At 40.5% G+C, this 18,280-nt stretch overlaps 2 protein-coding genes across 9 annotated transcripts in view; both read right to left on the bottom strand.

The window, feature by feature from the left end:
• Positions 1-6,468, bottom strand: part of PHLDB2 (pleckstrin homology like domain family B member 2) — a 241,156-nt gene extending 234,688 nt beyond the window's left edge. For 4 of the 8 annotated variants that reach the window (XM_081065311.1, XM_081065318.1, XM_081065322.1 and 1 more), the window contains exon 1: positions 6,147-6,468. The gene's annotated coding sequence lies outside the window, so the exon portion shown is untranslated. The remainder of the gene's footprint in view (positions 1-6,146) is intronic. The other 4 variants (XM_081065317.1, XM_081065320.1, XM_081065313.1 and 1 more) reach the window with 4 other exon arrangements.
• Positions 6,469-11,125: 4,657 nt separating this feature from the next.
• PLCXD2 (phosphatidylinositol specific phospholipase C X domain containing 2) overlaps positions 11,126-18,280 on the bottom strand; it is a 49,742-nt gene continuing 42,587 nt past the window's right edge. The window contains exon 4 of the mRNA XM_081065297.1: positions 11,126-17,774. Within this exon, the coding sequence (XP_080921423.1) occupies positions 17,615-17,774 (160 nt within the window). The 3' untranslated portion in view covers positions 11,126-17,614. The remainder of the gene's footprint in view (positions 17,775-18,280) is intronic.

The following is an 18,280-nucleotide window of genomic DNA, read 5'->3' as shown; positions in this document are numbered from 1 at the left end:
TGACACACCCAAAGGGCACACTGGATAAGCACCAGAGCCCTGCTAAAGCAAATCATACTCTATTGGGTCAGCCCCTTCACAACAGCTCCTCCACTGCAGTCAGAGCCAGTCCTCACAACCAATCACTCTAAGGGTCTATCCCTCCCATTGATGTGCAAATAGCAATCAAGTCTCAGCTACAACAGCAGGGCATAGACAACCCACACAAGGGACACACCTGGAGCAGATGGCTGTGGTAACCAGGGAGACTGCACCCCTGGGTCCCTAGGACACTTATTACATAAGGCCACTCTACTAAGACTGGGAGACATAGCAGCCATATATAGAAACAAATAGGGAGGCAGCCAAAATGGGGAGACAAAGAAACATTGCCCAAATAAAAGAACAGAACAAAGCTCCAGATAAAGAACTAAACAACATGGAACAAGCAATCTACCAGACACAGAGTTCCAAACATTGGTTATAAGGATGCTCAGTGATGTATTGGAGCACTTCAACAAAGAGCTAGAAAACATAAAAATGAGATAGAAAACATAAAAAAACAACCAGTGAGAAATAAAGAATATAATAACTTAAATGAAGAATACATTAGAGAGAATCAACAGATTAGATGAAGCAGAGGACTGAATCAGCAAATTAAAAGATAAGATAGCAGAAAACACCCGATCAGAACAGAAGAAAGAATCCAAAAAAAAAACAACCCCAAAAACAAAAAAACTGACGGTTTAAGAGGCTTCTGGAACAACATCAAGCATACCAACATTCACATTATTGGGGGTACCAGAAGGAGAAGAGAGAGTGCAAGGAATTGAAAACCCATTTGAAGAAATAATGACTGAAAACTTCCCTAACCTGGTGAAGGAAGTAGATATACAAGCCCAGGAAGCACAGAGTCCCAAACAAGATGAACCGAAAGAGGCCCATACCAAGACACATCATAATTAAAATGCCAAAGGTTAAAGACAAAGAGAGAATCCTACAAACAGCAAGAGAAAAGCAGTTAGTTTCCCACAGGGAAGCTCCCATAAAACTGTCAGCTGATTTCTCAGCAGAAATCTTGCAGGCCAGAAGGGATTGGCACAAAATATTCAAAGTGATGAAAAGCCAGGACCTACTACCAAGATTACTCTACCCAGCAAAGCTATCATTTAGAATCCAAGGACAGATAAAGAGCTTCCCAGACAAGAAAAAGGTAAAGGAGTTCATCGCCACCAAACCAGTATTACAAGGAATGTTAGAGGAACTTCTTTAAAACAAAAAACAAATAAAAAATATGAAAAATAAAATGGCAATAACTGCATATATATCAACAATTACTTTCAATGTAAATGGATTAAATGCTTCATTCAAAAGATAGGGTGGCTAAACAGATAAGGAAGCAAGACCCTTACATATGCTGCCTACAAGCTGAGATCAAAAGACACACACAGACTGAAAGTAAAGGAATGGGAAAAAGATATTTCATGAAAATGGAAACAAAAAAGCTGGGGTAGCAATATTTATACCAGACATAATTGACTTTAAAAACAAAGGTTATAACAGGGACAAAAAAAGACCCAGTAACCCCACTTCTGGGTCATTATCTGAAGAAAGTCAAAACGCTACTTGCAGGGGACATGTGCACCCATATGTTCATTGCAGCATTGTTTACAGTGGCCAAGATATGGAGGCAGCCTGGGTGCCTGTTGATGGATGAATGGATAAAGAGGAGGTGGTACATATATACAGTGGAATATTGTTCAGACACGAAGGGAATGGGTTCTTGCCATCTGTGGTGGCATGACTGGACCTGGGGGGTATTGTGCTGAGTGGAATGTCAGACAGAGAAAGACAGATGCAATGTGATTTCACTTATATGTGTAACCTGAAGAACAAAACAAACAAACAAACAAACAAAACAGAAACAACTCATAGATACAGAGAACATTTTGATGGTTGCCAGATGGGAAGGGGGGTTGGGAATGGGCGAAAAAAGGGAAGTGATTAAGAAGTACAGATTTGTTGTTACAAAGTAGTCATGGGGATGTAAGATATAGCATAAGGAATATAGTCAATAATATTGTAATAACTATGTATGGTGTCAGACGGGTATTAGATTTATTGGGGTTATAGATGGGGTGGGGTGAAAAAAGTGAAAGCATTAAGAAGTGCAAATGGCTGGTTACAAAATAGTCCCGGGGATGTAAAGCAGAGGGAATATAGTCAATAATATGGTAATAACTATGTATAGTGCCGGGTGGGTACTAGACTAGTTAGGGGGATCACTTCTTAAGTTATACAAATGTCTAACCACTGTGCCGTGTATCTGAAATTAACATAAAATAATATTGAATGTCAACTGTAATGAAAAATTAAAAAGGGGGGAAAAGTAAAGAGGAATAAGAGGTTCAAATTTCTAGGTATAAAACAAATAAGTCATGGGGATGTAATGTATAGCATGAGGAATATAGTCAATCATATGTGATGGTATAGTACGGTGCCAGATCGTTTCTGGACTTATGGTGATCAGTCCTTTAGGTATATAAATGTTGAATAACTATTGTGTACACCTGAAACTAATAAAACATTGTATGTTAGCTATATTTTAGTAAAAATCTTTAAAATATATTCTGGTATAATATATAAAAAATTTGTTTTTATATTACATTAAAATCAAATAAACAAACACAACAATGTTTGTGAACCAGGAGATAAGAACAATTTTCTCTCATAGCTTCAGAAAGGCATCAAAATGCTGACCTGAGGGTAATTGTTACTGCTTGTGTGTGTGCACACATGCGTGTTTGCACATGTGTGTGTGTGTGCATATGTGAATACGTGTTTTGGGACTACTTTCCTGGAGGAGAAGAAAAACACAGTGATATTGAGTTTTAGGCCTGTGCAGGATAAAGACTACCAGGCAGGAGGTAATAAATATACACTCTGAGGATCCAAGCAAATAATTTAGAAAGGACTTCTTCCTTTTTCACACTTAGAATGTAACCAGTATAGATACTGTTGGCTGGTAATTTTTCCCAGAAGAAAGTGTTAAAGAACATGGCTTTGGAGTCCGACACATCCCAACTCAAATTTCATCTCATTTTGCTAGCTCTATAATTTGGGCAAGTTGCATAAATGTGTTCTAAAAATTAAAGGAAAAAAAATGTAGATAAAATATCAGTAGCTCATTTCCTGGTCATAACAAAAACTGGATAAAGGTGAAATATTGCTATGAGTCCTTGTATTTCAGTGTCATTTTTTTCTTTTTAACCTAATGTTTTAGGCAACAAAAAGGATAGCATGATTTAGGCAGGGTCAGTTGTATCAGAAAAGAGGACTCAGTGGACTTGGTGATGTAACCCCTATTTGTGATACCTTTGCTATCGTACTCTTAGGTATGTATGAGGTGGGTCGGTGAAAAAGAGAAACTCTTTGTTCCAAGATGTTTAGCCAGCCACATTTCATGACGGCATTTCTTTATCTTGATTTTATAAATGCTCAGGAATTGTGGCTGCTTTGAAATTTCTGCCAGACAGCTAATGGAATTTTTAGGTTTCATCCAAACAAAAATGAAACTGGGGGTTGGGGGGACAGAAGAAAGCTTGCTTCTGTACATTACTATTCTTCTCTTAAATAACACTATCAAGCCATTTGAACTCTAAGCTAACATGTGTCTGTTTGGTACTAGAAACCTTGATATGATAGAATGTTGATGGTTCCTCTTGCTTTAAGCTTCCTTCTGCCCAAATCCCTTGGATTTAGATGAGTAGATATTAGCTGAGGTGAAATGAGATAGTAATAGTAAATTTACTAACAATTGTCACCCCAATAAATTTACTAAAAAAAAAAAGAAAGAAATGAGATAGTAATTAAACTCTTGAATTCCCAGATAAGGGTTGGGATGGTGTCACACGTTTTCCCCTGGAAATAATTCTGATGCTGTACTGTAGTTGGGGCTCAAGGATTTGAGTCTCTGGAATATAAAGAGGCAGAGATCTAGCCTGAGAATTGCCTGGGTTTACTTAGGAAATAGTCCCAATTACTTAGGAAGACTCCAGTGACTGCCACCACTAGGAATGCTTCTCTTTGTTGCCTACCTGTTCCTCCCTTCACATCTTCTCAAAGAAGATCAAGTCTAGTCCAATGCTGGCCTTTTGGTTATATGGTACACAATTAGCCTGGGTATGGCACAACCAAGGACCAGTGGAGAACTTGTCTTCGTAGTCATCCTTGCTTTCCCCTATGATACTCTCCTCACCCCCATTTTATGCTCCTGCTTGTGCTTACTCCACGACTGCATGGGAAAAGCATTGGGTTAGGAATGAGGCAGAGCTGAGTAGAATCTCGGTTCAGTTTCAGCCAAGTCTGTGTGAACTTGGGCAAATTAATTTACTTCTGGGTTCTAACTTCCTCACATGTAAAAGAAGTAATAATGTCTATTTAATCTAGTCAATGTTAAGAATAATCTCTTCCCCTGCCTCCTATTTAATATCAAATTTGCCTGCAATGGGAAGAAAAACTGGATATACTCTCAGGGGACACCAGTGGTTTGGCCTTGAGCCAGATGCTGTACAGAAAGAACAGGTCAGACTTGAGTGTCTGCCCCTAAGGCAGCCTACAGTATTGTGGGAAAATCTGGCCAATACATTTGAATGCCCTGACACACTTCTCCCTCTTGCAAATCACCTCCATCACTTGTATTATCTACAAACATTCTCTGGAAACTGGTCAGACAGGGCTACGATCTTCACAGAAATCTATCAGTTTTCCACAATTCTCCACCGCATTCCTGGGAGTTAGCCACAGACATGTCACAGATTTCACAAGGGATTTGTGCCTGAGCCACATGCTGCAATGGCCTCAATTCCCGCATCTAGTTAACTGCCTGAGCCATCTAAAAATTCTGGCCATAATCCTTACCAAAGGAGATTCACTTCAGTTCCATAAATGATTGACAAAACTGGTGTCAAACATTACCTAGTTTAATACATGGCCAACCCTTCCCTAAAAGGAGTTCAGAAAAACAGGGCCTCCTTATCACCAGGCTTCTAATAATTACAAGAGCCAGGAACCCTTGCGTACACATGACAAATGTATGTGGTGACAATATGACAACGTTTCTAAAGGAGTTATATTCAGACCTAAAGAAGAATAGATTGTGTTCATTAAAAATAACATATTTCCAGAATGTGTAGACTTTAAGGGGAAAGATCCATGGCTTTCAATGAATCCTTAATAATCTTATTCCTTCTCAAAAATCACTTAAGAACTTATTCTATAGTTAGTCTAGTTCTTCCCTATAAACCTCCAGCAGTAGAGGAAGCTTCACCAAAGCCACAAGCGCTTTGCCTGAGGTGATATCAGGTATCCAGTTTGTGCATGAATCTTGTTCGTGTGTGTTTATTATGGCACTGGGAAGGACCCTGTGGCCTTTACTACTCCAGGTAAAATCAAAACTACTCTGGTCAGAAGACTGTATGGACTATAGCTTCATGGATGGGTATCTTCTACGTTGCCTTGTATCTATTCTATAGAGACCCAGGCAAGGGCTTTAGTGGTCTTCCATCAAAGGTAGGAAACAGCCCTGTCAGTAAATGATTGACCTGTCTACCTGGGGTGATAAGCTTAGGTAAACAGGCTTGATTCTGCTCCAGCAATTTCAAGAATTTTAACTCCCTAGGTCCCAAAGCCGAAAAATGCACATGGCTTCCTGGGAGTTCCTGTCATTTGAGTTTGACAGCCATCTGCAGGGACAGCGTGTTCCTCAGAATTATATGTAAACTGTCCTTTCTGATATATCTTGAAAGTGGAAAGAATTCACACAAGCAAAATTCTGGAACAAAGCCATTTTTGCAGAACCACGACCGATGCAAGAATGTTAATAAATCACAAACAGGATTTTTTGTAATAAGCGATGAAAAACTCCAAACTTTTGAAATATGTAGAGGAACAACAACATTTTTTTCAAAGGAGAGAAAAAATGGAGGAAAAATACAGCCTGCTTTCAGAACACGTTGGTGGACAAATGATTGAATTCTCCCAACACACACCCGCATTTACCATGTCTCCGTCAGTAGACCATCATCAGATGCTCTAGTTACAAGGCGAGGCAACATGCTTGTCCTGCGATCTCGAGAGAAAGGCCTGTGAGCAGACAGATCACCTACCTTGACTGCTGAATTCAATTTAGAGTCTTTCCTCAGCTTCCTTCCTGACTCAGCAATGATAGCCCACGACTGTTCCAATCCTTAATGAAGAGTTTCAGATGTTGGGAAGAAGCGTCCACACAGGCTTTTACATTTTTCTAAGCAGGCAGTTGAGGTGTTCCCCTCTGTTTCCTTTCCTGCTCGCTCTCTCTGGCCCTTGCATATAGTGGTCACGAGCAGTAACTTGCTTGCAGCCAGGTATGTTGACAGATGTGAAGGAGGGAGGCCTGTGCTGGTCTCAGCCGCCTGGTCTGGCCAATCATTACACACCGGGCCACGCTCCTAGTCCTGCTCAAACCTGACCAGAGATCTTGGTGACAAAAATAGACAGCACTACTGCAGGGGGGAAAAAGCAGGGTCTGTTAGCTACTGACAATCCAGAAAAGCAATTACCTTGCAATTGGATCTGTGAAGTAGACAAGTATATACAAGAGGAAAACCCCTTTTGTTTCACTCCTTTTTATTTTAGCAATCTCAGGAGGGACTTTGGAGGTCACTTTATCTGATATCCCTTGTAATAATGGAATTTCTTCTATTGAATTCTTGTCTAGTAAGAATCATCTAGAAGTTCCCTAAACAAATACGATTGCCATTTATTGAGAGCACAGTATATATGTTAGGCATTTTATATATATTACCACAAATATTCATAATAACCTGGAGATTTCATGTCCATCGCATAGATGAGGGAACAGACTCTCAAAGGGATAATGGTCATGCCACGAGTAAGCGCAGAAGTCAGGACTGAACTCAGATCTGCTCTAAAACCAGTACCAGTGTCAATGCACTTTCCATGATTCATGCTGTGGTAGGTTGAATAAAAGCCCCCAAAGATGTCCATGTCCTAATCCCCAGAGTCTGTCACCTTACATGCTAAAAGGGACTTGTAGCTGTGATTAAGTTAAGGATTTTGAGATGGAAGATTATCCAGGTGGGCCCAGTGTATCCTAAGAGTCAGAATCGAAGTAGATGTGATGACAGAAGCAGAGCCAGAGGTGACATGTTGTTGGTTTTGAAGATGAAGGAAGGGGCCATGAGCCAAGGAAGGTGGCTTCTAGAAGCTGTGAAGGCAAGGAAATGGGTTTTCCTTTAGAAAGAACTCCTTCTTTTCCTCCAGAAGGAACACAGCCCTGCTGGCCCAGTTTAGATTTCTGACTCCAGACTTGAAAGATAATTCCACATAAAAATGTGCTTTACTAAGCCTAGCTCTTCCTTCTTGAAATGGCAACTCGTGGGTCCTCACTCTTCCCTGCACAACAGGCAATTATGGAGGCATTTGGAAATTATGGGAAAGGACTCAGAGTCCAGATTCTAGTCCCAGATCTACCTTAGGCTGTCAGTCTGGCTTTCAGTTTTCTCTCCTATAATGTTAGTGCCTGGACAAATGTTCTTTGGTCCCTTCCATATCCAAAATCATAAGATTCTAAAATCTCAGACATGTAACAATTTGAAAATATTTGAAGATATTCCTGTCACTCTTCTCTCAATCTTTTCCAAACTCAACATTCCTAGCTTCTCATGTGACATAACTCTTGGACCTTTCACTCTCCTGGTTGCCCTTCTCTGGGAGGGCTCTAATCTAAGGCTCTGAATTGTGTGCTTACATCTGTGTCCACGGCTCAGCCATCCTTCCGTGTCTATCAGTGTGCCTGGTTTCTCTGGCTTTCCCACCACCCTCTCTCTAGATAGAGCCCATCTATCTGTAAGTCTTTGGACTTGCTTATTTGGTTTCCTTTTATCTTGTTCTACCCAACCTTGACTCTTAAAAGAGAGCACCCACAGTCAATAAATTCATATGAGTCTTAATTTACTATTTGTTTTTTAATAAGAAAGAACAAGGCTTTCTAGAGCTAGCCTAAATCCACCACTTTTGCTCACTTACCATCATTTCATTGATCATTAATTCTCACAGGCACTTGAAAGGTAGTGGTTTACAACTTTTTAGGATCATAGATTCCTTTAGGATTCTAATGAAAGCTATAGATTCTCTACCAGAAAAAAAGTGCACATATGTCTAAAATTTTGTGTGTCATTTCAGGGTGTCTGGCTCCACTGAAGTTATCCGCCAACTCCTCTGATGTGTGACAAATTAGTTCTATGGCCAAAAAGTTGTTGGTGGGAGAAGCCTTTACAAAAGGCAATCCAACAACTTCCAGATCCCCTTCTACTTCACTGAGGCCTACACATGAGACTCCCTGAGCCTGGATTGGGCAAACACCCAGTGAGGATCAGGGCAGGAAAGTCTTTAGGCCAAAAAGCAGAGAAGTACTCAGGTTAAACAAAGAACAGCTTTCAGTGGCCTCCTTTTGCAACAAGAGCTCTGTTCCTTAGAGCATTTCTCCACAGAATAAATCCTATTCTTTAGACACCAGGCCTCTTAGATTAAAGCCATCTGCTTGCCTAAGGCTTCTTTCAATCGCATGATGCTACTGGACAGAGGCTGACACTTCTGTCCCCGTTCCCCACCCATGCTATCCAAAAACACCACCCAGCTGTGCAAACACCCTGGTCTAACTAGCACTTTTGTTTTACTGGCCCTTGTCCAGGCCATCAGGTTTGAGGCACATGGGCTTTGGCCACTGTCCCATCCTTGTAACCTCTGACCCTCTCTGAGGAGGAAAGATTTCAAGTCTTAAAAATAATAACACTCCTCAGGTCACAGTGAGCAGATTTGCAGAGGGGTAAAGGAAGAAACATACATTTGAGCAAGAATTCCTTTGGAAAACACACACACACACACACACACACACACACACACACACACACACCAAAAATTCAGGACATTCAAGCATCGTAGTCTCAGGGATTCACAGAAAAGGAATCATTTTCCAAGCTGAAGAAATGGGGTTTGCCGTGTGCATTCCATATGAACCCTGCCCAGTGGTCTCTGGGATTGAGTAACTACAGCACTTTCCTCCCCTCGTTTAAACTGCAGCACAGGACAACACGGAGAAAGCATTATCTGAGTGTGGACTCCTACGGGAAATACGAAGAAAGTTCCCTTCTGAAAAAAGAGGTGATTTTCTATCTCAAAGAGTGGTCTATTTATATATTTAGTTAGTTAGTTAAGGATGTTCAAAGAGCACAGCCAAACCCAATTCTTGGCAAAAGTGTGCAACGGACCCAACTGTATTGTTTTTTTTTTTCCAACCTGGAGAGGCTCATACACAGGCCACTCCCATAGCTTTTTCACAGTGGACTCTTTAAAAACCTTACATATTTTAACAGGAAATTTTATATCACTATTGACAAACCCAGGGTCACTTCAATAAAGAGAACGTTACCACAAAATAAATACAATACCAACGAAATGATAAATTTTAGCTGGATACTATTGCCTTTTTTGTCTTTGCTAGATAAACAAGGGTTAGAGAGATTTCATCACTAAGCTAAGACTTTCCTCTCCGCTAATCAGAATGATTTAAGTGATGAATGATATCAATGCTATCAAAGGATGTGGCTATCTTCCACCCACATCAACTTGCATACCACCAATGGCATGAACCCCACTCTCTGAGCAATGCATATTTGGTCCAATGATCGTGCAACTTTCTCACTGTCTGAATTTCTCTGCTTTATCTCTCATTTCTGTAATTAGCTCCTGCTAAATCATCCATTAATAAACACAATGATTAGCAGTCAATCGTATTGAAGGGATTATGTTGGGTGCTATTTGGAGGGTATAGGTGCAAAATTTTCACCCCTACTTCTAAGACCAATACTCTTGAGTATCAATATGTGCCAGGCTCTGTGCTAAATGCTTCCCATATGTTATCTTTTTTGGACTTCTCAATAACCCCTCAGAGTGGGCACTATTAGTCCTATATCCTATATTTAGAGGTGTTAGTTTGCCTAAGGTCACACAGCCCGGGGATGAGAGAGTTAGGATACAAATCCAGATCAGTGTATCTCTGAAATGCCCGTTCTTAGCTTCTGTGCTAAATAGAACTTTTGTAACCTAGTTGTGATATGCAAATTAATTTGTGATTAGATATTTAAGAGTTCATACATAATGTACCAGCTCCATTGTCAGAGAGGCAATGTCTCAACCCAAGTGTATGTTCAGAAATTGAGGCAGGCCAGCAGTATCTTTGCAATTACACCATGCAGGTTATACCTGCTTTGCTTATGTTTGGACCTAGTGCTATCTGCATCATGCTATTTTTTAAAACCAAATGGGAATGACTGAAAGTGGTGCTTATCAAAGCCAAGCAGAGGACAGTATGGTGGATTTACTAAACAATAACTAAAAGTATAGGCAGAAAATTCTGACTATGACTGTTCTTCAATTGCCATGGTAACTTGAGCAGAAATAGAATTATTTCCAATTACCTGTTCTATATGAAATGAATGATGACTTAGAATTAATTCAATCTGCGCTAAATTCATACATAGGACTTTCACCTTAGCCCGTTACTTTTGTTGGGGATAGAACAAAAAAGAGAAATTCACTGAAATTAAGTGATGTCAGATATTCTATTACAAAGAATTAGGAATGAGGAAAATATTGGACATTTCTTTGCCAACAAAAATTGTAGACCCACTCTTATTTGTTCTTTATACACACAAACATATCATCTCTGCAGTGTGCTATTTCTGGGCATTTGGCAACCACTCAGAGAAATGTGGGCTGGAGATAGCAGTCAGGTGAGAACATGGATGTCAATAGAACCTGACCGAAGCTGGTAGAAATAGATGAAGTGCTGAAGATGACGTTTATAACAGCATGGGTGACAAGGCTGTGTGTACACTTCATGCACAGCTCATTTTCGGGATCACAGGCGTGTTCAGCTAATTCTATATGTGCTTGACATGGCCGAAAGGGTCTTCATCCAATATAATATAATAAGGTGTTTTGTGGATGCTGAGTCTATAACTTTTAAAACAAAATTAGAAGTGGACCAATAATCAAATATTCTTACAAACAAAGGAGAAGTGCCTGCTAAAGTGTTATATTTATTATTAGGTTTAAGCTTACGTAGGTAGTTCAAACCAAATACAAGAAGAGACATCATATCATCATATCTATTGAACTTTTTTCACAGTCAAAATGAGGTAATCTGGCTTTACAATGTTTTAGTTTGGATTAAGCAGTATAACCCAGGTTACAAGACGGAGAGAGCTATATTCGAACAATTATTTCCTAGGGGGAAAAAAGCCAAGTGAAAGGTGTATGAATAAGATACTTATGCCACAAAATATATTTCTGAGTATCAAGTAGCATATATGCAAAATTTAAATTCTAACCTTAAAATTGGTAAAATTTATTGTTATTACTTACTTAATTTAGCAAACAGCATGCACTGTAATATAAAACAAGCATAGAGGATAAAATATAATATCTAATAGAGCATTTTCAGATTCACATATCAACTGAATTGACCAAGACTTATTTTCACTATGGCCGTATCTGTAGAGCAGTCCTCCCTTTTCCGAGGTTTCGCTTTTTGCGATTTCAGTTACCCACAGTCAACCACAGTCCAAAAATATTAAATGTAAAACCCAGAAATAAGAACTTCATAAGTTTTAAATTGCACACCATTCTGAGAAGTGTGATGAAATCTCTGCTGTCCTGCCCTTTGTCCAGCGTCTCCACGCTGCATCTGCTCCCAGACCACTGGTCACTTAGTAGCCATTTAGGTTATCAGATTGACTGCTGTGGCATCACAGTGCTTGTGTTTGAGTGACCCCTATTTTCCTTAATAATGGCTCCAAAGTGCAAGAGTAGTGATGCTTGCAATTCAGATATGCCAAAGCGAAGCCCGTAAAGTACTTCCTTTAGTTGAAAATGTGTTCGTGTATAAGAAAAAACGCAGTGTACGTAAGATTCAGTACTATCCATGGTTTCAGACATCCACTGAGGGTCTTAGAATATATCCCCCATGGATAAGGGGGGAACTACTGTATTTTCTAATTGCTGATCTGTGAGCTTAAGTATTATAGTTGGCTTACCCACAATATACATCTGCATATATAATACAATAATGCATACACAATCTGTATGTAATACTTATTGGGGTGCAAATTAGTAAGTATAATAGCAGCAAGGTACCACTGTCTCTAGAATATGTACTAAGATTTACTATACTGATATTATAGATTCATGACTGAAGTGTTATTAGTGGTATAAACTAATAACAACTGTAAAACTGCAAACGTACAAAGCTACCAAAGGCCTATTTGACTTTTCAAAGTACTGTGCTTCTCATTGAGCTCCAAGCTTGTGAGTAAGGCCCTGCTATCTGAATAAAGTACTGGCCCCAAATTCTGGGTTCCAATCAGGTATGGTCCTAGTGACTAGCTGGGAGTGGGGACGGGGGCAGAATAATGCATTTGAGAAGAGCAAAGGGCAAAAAAACACTGAGATAAGAGGGTGTTTGTACATTATCCAATGTATATGTGCCTTTTACTGCATGTTCTGCCAACATCCTGTGATTAACAGTAATCAGCAGATGATAAAGCATGGCCAGGAGACGAGAAAAACTGGTATCCTAGGAAGGAGAAGACAAAGAATGAGATGGAAAATGTCTCTCAACTATTGGTGGGACCTCAGTAGACTATGGGATTGAATTCCCAGTGAAGAGAAGAAAAATATTTCATCCAAACTATGTGCGTTAGAAATGGATTTCAAAAGTGCTAAGAACAAGTTTTGCTGGAGAAAAGACTAGAATACTATATCCACTGCAGAATAGAGAGAGTTGCCTTATTTTCACCATGTCTAAGACTGCTGTTTCAACAATATCAATAGCACTGTGTACTGTGTTCTGTGGGTTAGGACAACTCATTGATATAGTTAACATGAGTGTCACTATTTCTAGTAGGAAGTTGGAGAAGCCAAAGGGTAAGGAGATAGTGGATCCCTTGGGGGCAGTAAAGAGCTGTTCAGTATTATTTAGAATTAAGAGTAAAGTTTCCAGCTAAATCACTTATCACCCAAGTAGTTCACTCCTGTGTGATCCAAGACAACATTTGTGGGTGACAAAGGCATGGTGGCAAATACTAGGAAGCAGTCTGAGGCCGAGGGCCATGGTGTACTGGCAAGTTAGTGGAATGCAGAGGGACAATCATGTTCTATGACATACAAAACAAACTTCCTGTCAGTTTGGAGTTTCATGTTATCAATTTCTATTCGTTTCCTCTGGTCATAACATGACTATTTGGCTTGTGTTTGGGAAAGCCCAGCTCTTGGGGGCTCTCAGACATGTCAGCAGGTTTCTTTCAGCCCTGCTCATCTCACTATATGTATCACTAACAGCCCCAGTGTTGGGCAAGTTCTGGGATCCTACACCACACCTTTGAGACATGAACCCAAGTAGCATTTCTCCACCCATGCCACACAGGGAAGAATGACCACAACTGTATGCTCCCTTAATAGAAGGCATTTAACCTCATCCTCAGGGACCTGATATTTTGGGGAGCTAGTTGACCACGGTTTGCAAAACAGCACTCAAGTGTCAGGTTGCATCTTTATTCCAGACAAAAGAACCAAGGCAGATTTAGCACACAGTCACTTCCTTGCTCAGCCAGGGAGGGGTGTTCTTGTGGCTGTGCCCTGTTCACTAACCTCTTCTGTTTCCTAGAACCTAACAGTAAAAATCTGCAATTAGTCCATAAAGAACATTACAAAACTTCAACTGTGGCACAGACTAATTCTGTCCGATGGTCTGAATTTGTATAGCCCTTTTGCTTCCCAGGAAATCAGGTGGTTTCATTTCAGACTTCATCTCTTCTGTTTCACTACCTTTAGCTTTGCGCTAAGCCTTCTGGCTGGGTTATAATGTCTCTGTGGGGAGCACTGTCTTACAGTCAGATTCAGAAAAACAGAAATAGAAAATCCTGTCACACCACAAAACTGCATTTAATTCCAGAATGCTCCACCACATTACCTTCTTGAACAGAAACATAAACTTTGTGATGTGACTATGAGGTCCCAAAAGAAGAACTAGGGTTGATCCTTACCTGGGCTCAGATCTTGTGCTTTTCTTTGAATTTATATACAATTCTTGTTTCGGACTGTGACTTAACTGCTCTCAAGAATCCAGGGGACTGGGCTGAGCACTAAGGAACATAACTGAATTTAATTACCAGACAGGCTAATATAGCAAATATATTTTTTGGCATGATCTTTTAGATCTGCCATTAATCTAAAATTTAATCCTCAAGAATTTCTCATTCCATCAATTCTACCTTGATCTCTCTCTCCAACCCTAATTGTATCATATGTATCCATGAAACCACAGTGGTAACTCTAATAGGCTCCAAGTTTAAGCCTTTAAACACTGCTCTAATCTTTAACTGAAACCTATGATGGTCCCCTTTGCCACAACACCATGGAAATGTGGCCAGAGAGCTCATAAAAAACTCAAGTCTACTTTTCAGAATAACTACGGCCCCAAATCCTAAAGCCTTTTATGGCTCAATCAAGTAGTGTTTTAGCTGATCTTGAAGCTAACTCTGAGCAAATATGATAGCCTTGTTTGATCTGAAAGGTCCCCAGAGCTGTCAGAATAAGCAATGTGGTTGGCTCACCATTTTTATTGTTGGCAGTTGTGAATTGAGTCACAGAACTAAAGTCTGTTTTGCCTCTGTCCCATCACTGTGTCTCTTGTTTGGCTTTAAGTCAAGGAGCAGACTGCACACATCTCTTACAATATGTTGAGCAACTCTTTCTTGAGGCAGAGGTTCTGCCAGTTCGAGGGTGTTTATAAAGGGTGAATTATAAATAGTCCTCTTTCTAACTCCCAGAACTCCAGCACAGAATTTCAAAACGGTAGCCAGACTGGCAACCCAAAGCAGCATGAAGGAGTGAGCACCGGTACTCGCCACGCAGAGCAGGACTCCATGCATCTGACCTTGGTAACAGTTTTCTGTGCTTTTTGTGTTATGCTCTATGACTTTTCTCTTATCATGCAAACACTGAGGTGCACTGAAATGGTACAGCCCAAGAGCAATTACATATTTTAAAACTAAAGGAGAAAATCAAGTAAACATTTCACTGAACAGTCAGCAGCCCTTGGGTGTCACTGGCGTCCTGTGCAGGTACCTGTCACACCCCTGGCCTCATAGCACCAAGCACCTGGTCAAAGCTGAGGCTCCAATAAAACAGAGAAGAATTCTCCTCTTGCCTCCTTACCTCTTTGCCAAGTAACAACAGGTTAAAGAAGGGAACCAACCTAGTCCCCAGCAATTAACCAAGAGTTAAAAGTAAGACCAAACGGAAACAATAACAACAAATAAAACCCTGAGGGTAGGTCAGGGATTTCAGAGCTTGTCACTGGAGTTTAATATTAGAATTGAAGGAAAATTGAGAAAGTGAGGGCACTCGCTTTCTTACTCTTTTCCAGAGAAGACCCTAAAGAATTTGAGAATAAAATCCCAGAAACCTCTTTGGAGAGGGGTTCAAATGCAAGAGAATGAAGTTAAACCAGATTTCCCACAGGTGTTTGGGTGGTGACCTCCTCGAGCTGTGGAAACTAAAGATCAGGCTTAAGTCACTTTACGGAGAGTAAGGGTTGGAAGACCAAGAGTTGGGGGTGTGCATATGCTTTGACTAGCTCCCCTAGGATAACCCTCACTGCAGGCAACATGGAAATCCAGCTATGAACATCGAAGAATCGACATGGGAACCTACTGGGAGGTGGACCAACGATCGTTATCCATGTTACATCCATCCAGGATTCCATGTTTATCTTTCCTCCTTAAGAACCCAGAAGCTGACACTTCCTTAGGGATTTTCAGACAGTTCTGAGGAGCATCGAGATGCACACATTCCCGTGCCCTGTTTTCTTTCTAGCTCCTTCATTTCAACCGTCTTATGGAGGGTCTTCCTCAAGAACTGAGAGATCCTTATGGCCCATTTCATCTGCCCCAGTGCGTGGCTTGGGAGTGGCTTCTCAGATCTGGACCACACCACACACGAACACTGCTCCCTACGTGAATGGAGAACCGGGACACGTATAGCAGAGTCAGAGGTCACTCACAGTCCTGAGAGGCATGGTCCTGCTGAGGGAGAAGACCATGGCAGCATGTGGCCTGGTGAGAAAAGTTCAGGAAGCTCCTTTGTGAGTGCTCTTGAGGTAAGAAGCACTGAAGATACTTAATCTACAAATAAATAAATGAATAAATAAATAAAAACACAAGAGGGCTCTTCATAGATAGGCACCTCTTATCAATAAAAAAAAAGAAATCCCCTCTTGAGTTTCAAAGCCTCCATGCAGTGGTGATTAGTAGGCTCTAAAGAGCCTGCAGAAAGTAGGACAATCACGACATAAGCTGGAAATGTTCCAACACTGCGTATTTCTCACTTGATGACACACAAGTCATCTTAAATGTCCCCGAGGTAGTCTTGTTTACAAGGAGTTACAGAATGGCTCCAAACCCTCTGGGAGCCTCCTCCTTAAATCCATTGCACTTTCCCATGCATGCTGTGTCTGCCTCCACACTGTCACGGACGAGGTACTTTCCATTAGCGTTGTGTGTCACAGCATAGACCCGAGTTCTGGGTAGACAACAGTGAAATGCAATTCTAAGATCTGATGTGAGGATCCCACTCCAAAGAGGACTTTGCCAAAATGATGCAGGTGCTGACCTGACAGCCATTTTGGGAAAAACTGCAGAATAAAATAAAAAAATTAAAAAAATCCAGCATGCAACAAACATGCATGTCTATTTCTTGCCAGGCCCCACATTGAAAAGATCTCCCGTTATTGTTCCTTTCACTTTTGAGAAGGGAACCAAATACATAGAAAGGAATCAGGGTTTTAAAACAGGGAAACACATTTCTGAGATCAAGGAGAATACGCACTCTTTATCTAAAGAATGAAGTTGACCAGTGTACCAAGCACAAGCTATGTAAGAACAGCTTGTAGCTGAAATACCTTGGTGATAAATGTCTTACTCTCTCAGGGAAGAAGTGGTGGCATTCAACATATCTAGAGAGAACTGGTGTTTGACCCTTTCTCCCCTCAAGCCCCTAGGTTGATGTAGAGCACAGGGTAGTCTACACCTGCGATGAGCCATTCTTTCGATCAGGAATACCTTTCAGGTTCAGTCTTCTCACTGAGCCAAACGCAACATCCTGGAAGACAACAGGGAACTACGCCAATTAGGGGGACACTCAGTACCCTAGTGGAACTTGGAGACCCCATTTCCATATTACATTCAACATCATAAGCCATTGGGGAGCTCCTGACCTTGATCACATGAAACACACTTTCTTCCCTCGGACTTAAGTTTTTCAAAAGTCTCCTTTGGGAAAAAGGCAATTAAAAGCTCTGTAATTTTATCCAAATGGCTCCGTGAGGAGGGAAAAAAAGATGCCCTCCTCTTCTTACTTCACCATCACTTCCCAAAGGCCATCCTAACAGAAAACCCTTCAGAACTCTATCCTGGATCAACAAATTCAACATCAAGTTAAATAAAAAACTGAATCAGCATTTGGCCAAAGCTCTATCCTCCTGTAGGAGGTCATTCAATTCAATGACAGTCGTGGCAAAGTCCACCAGATCCACGAAGTCAGATGTGATGATGTTGACACCCATGGCTCCAGGCTTCTGTGTTTTCACCCAGTCTAGGATGGCAGGAAGATTCCTATACAGAGGAAAATTTGAGAAGAAGAGAAAACAGACAGTAGAGTTTAGAAAGACTCCTCCAGAAATGGAAATAAAACATTTCTGTCAATGTAACACAAGTATCTCAATAAAAGCAAGAGCCCTCAAAAGTTTGTCCATTTCAGCTCCATATCTTTTTCAGGGATGAAGGGGTAGCTAGCTTATGAGAAGTGTACTTTCAGGGTTTCTGTGCTGGAAGAGATTATTGGACCCAAGGGCCAAAGAGCTCCATGTCAACAGGACCTTGAAAAACCAAGGTGAAGAGACTACTTATTAACAGGTTCTTTAATTTCTTATCATAAATGTTTTTATCATGAAAATTTTTAAACATATTGCAACACAAAAGAAATTTACAGTAAGTATCTCCACCATCTAGATTCTGCCACTAACATTTTACTGTACTTGCTTATCAACATATCTATCCATCAATTCATCACTCTATCCTTCCATCAATACATCTTACATTTTTCACAAATTCCAACTGCA

This window comes from Rhinolophus hipposideros (genome assembly GCF_964194185.1).
Source record: "Rhinolophus hipposideros genome assembly, chromosome: 2".
NCBI classification, from domain to species: domain Eukaryota; kingdom Metazoa; phylum Chordata; class Mammalia; order Chiroptera; family Rhinolophidae; genus Rhinolophus; species Rhinolophus hipposideros.
Note: the sequence above shows the minus strand (reverse complement) of the source record. Positions and strands in the feature narration are given on the sequence as shown.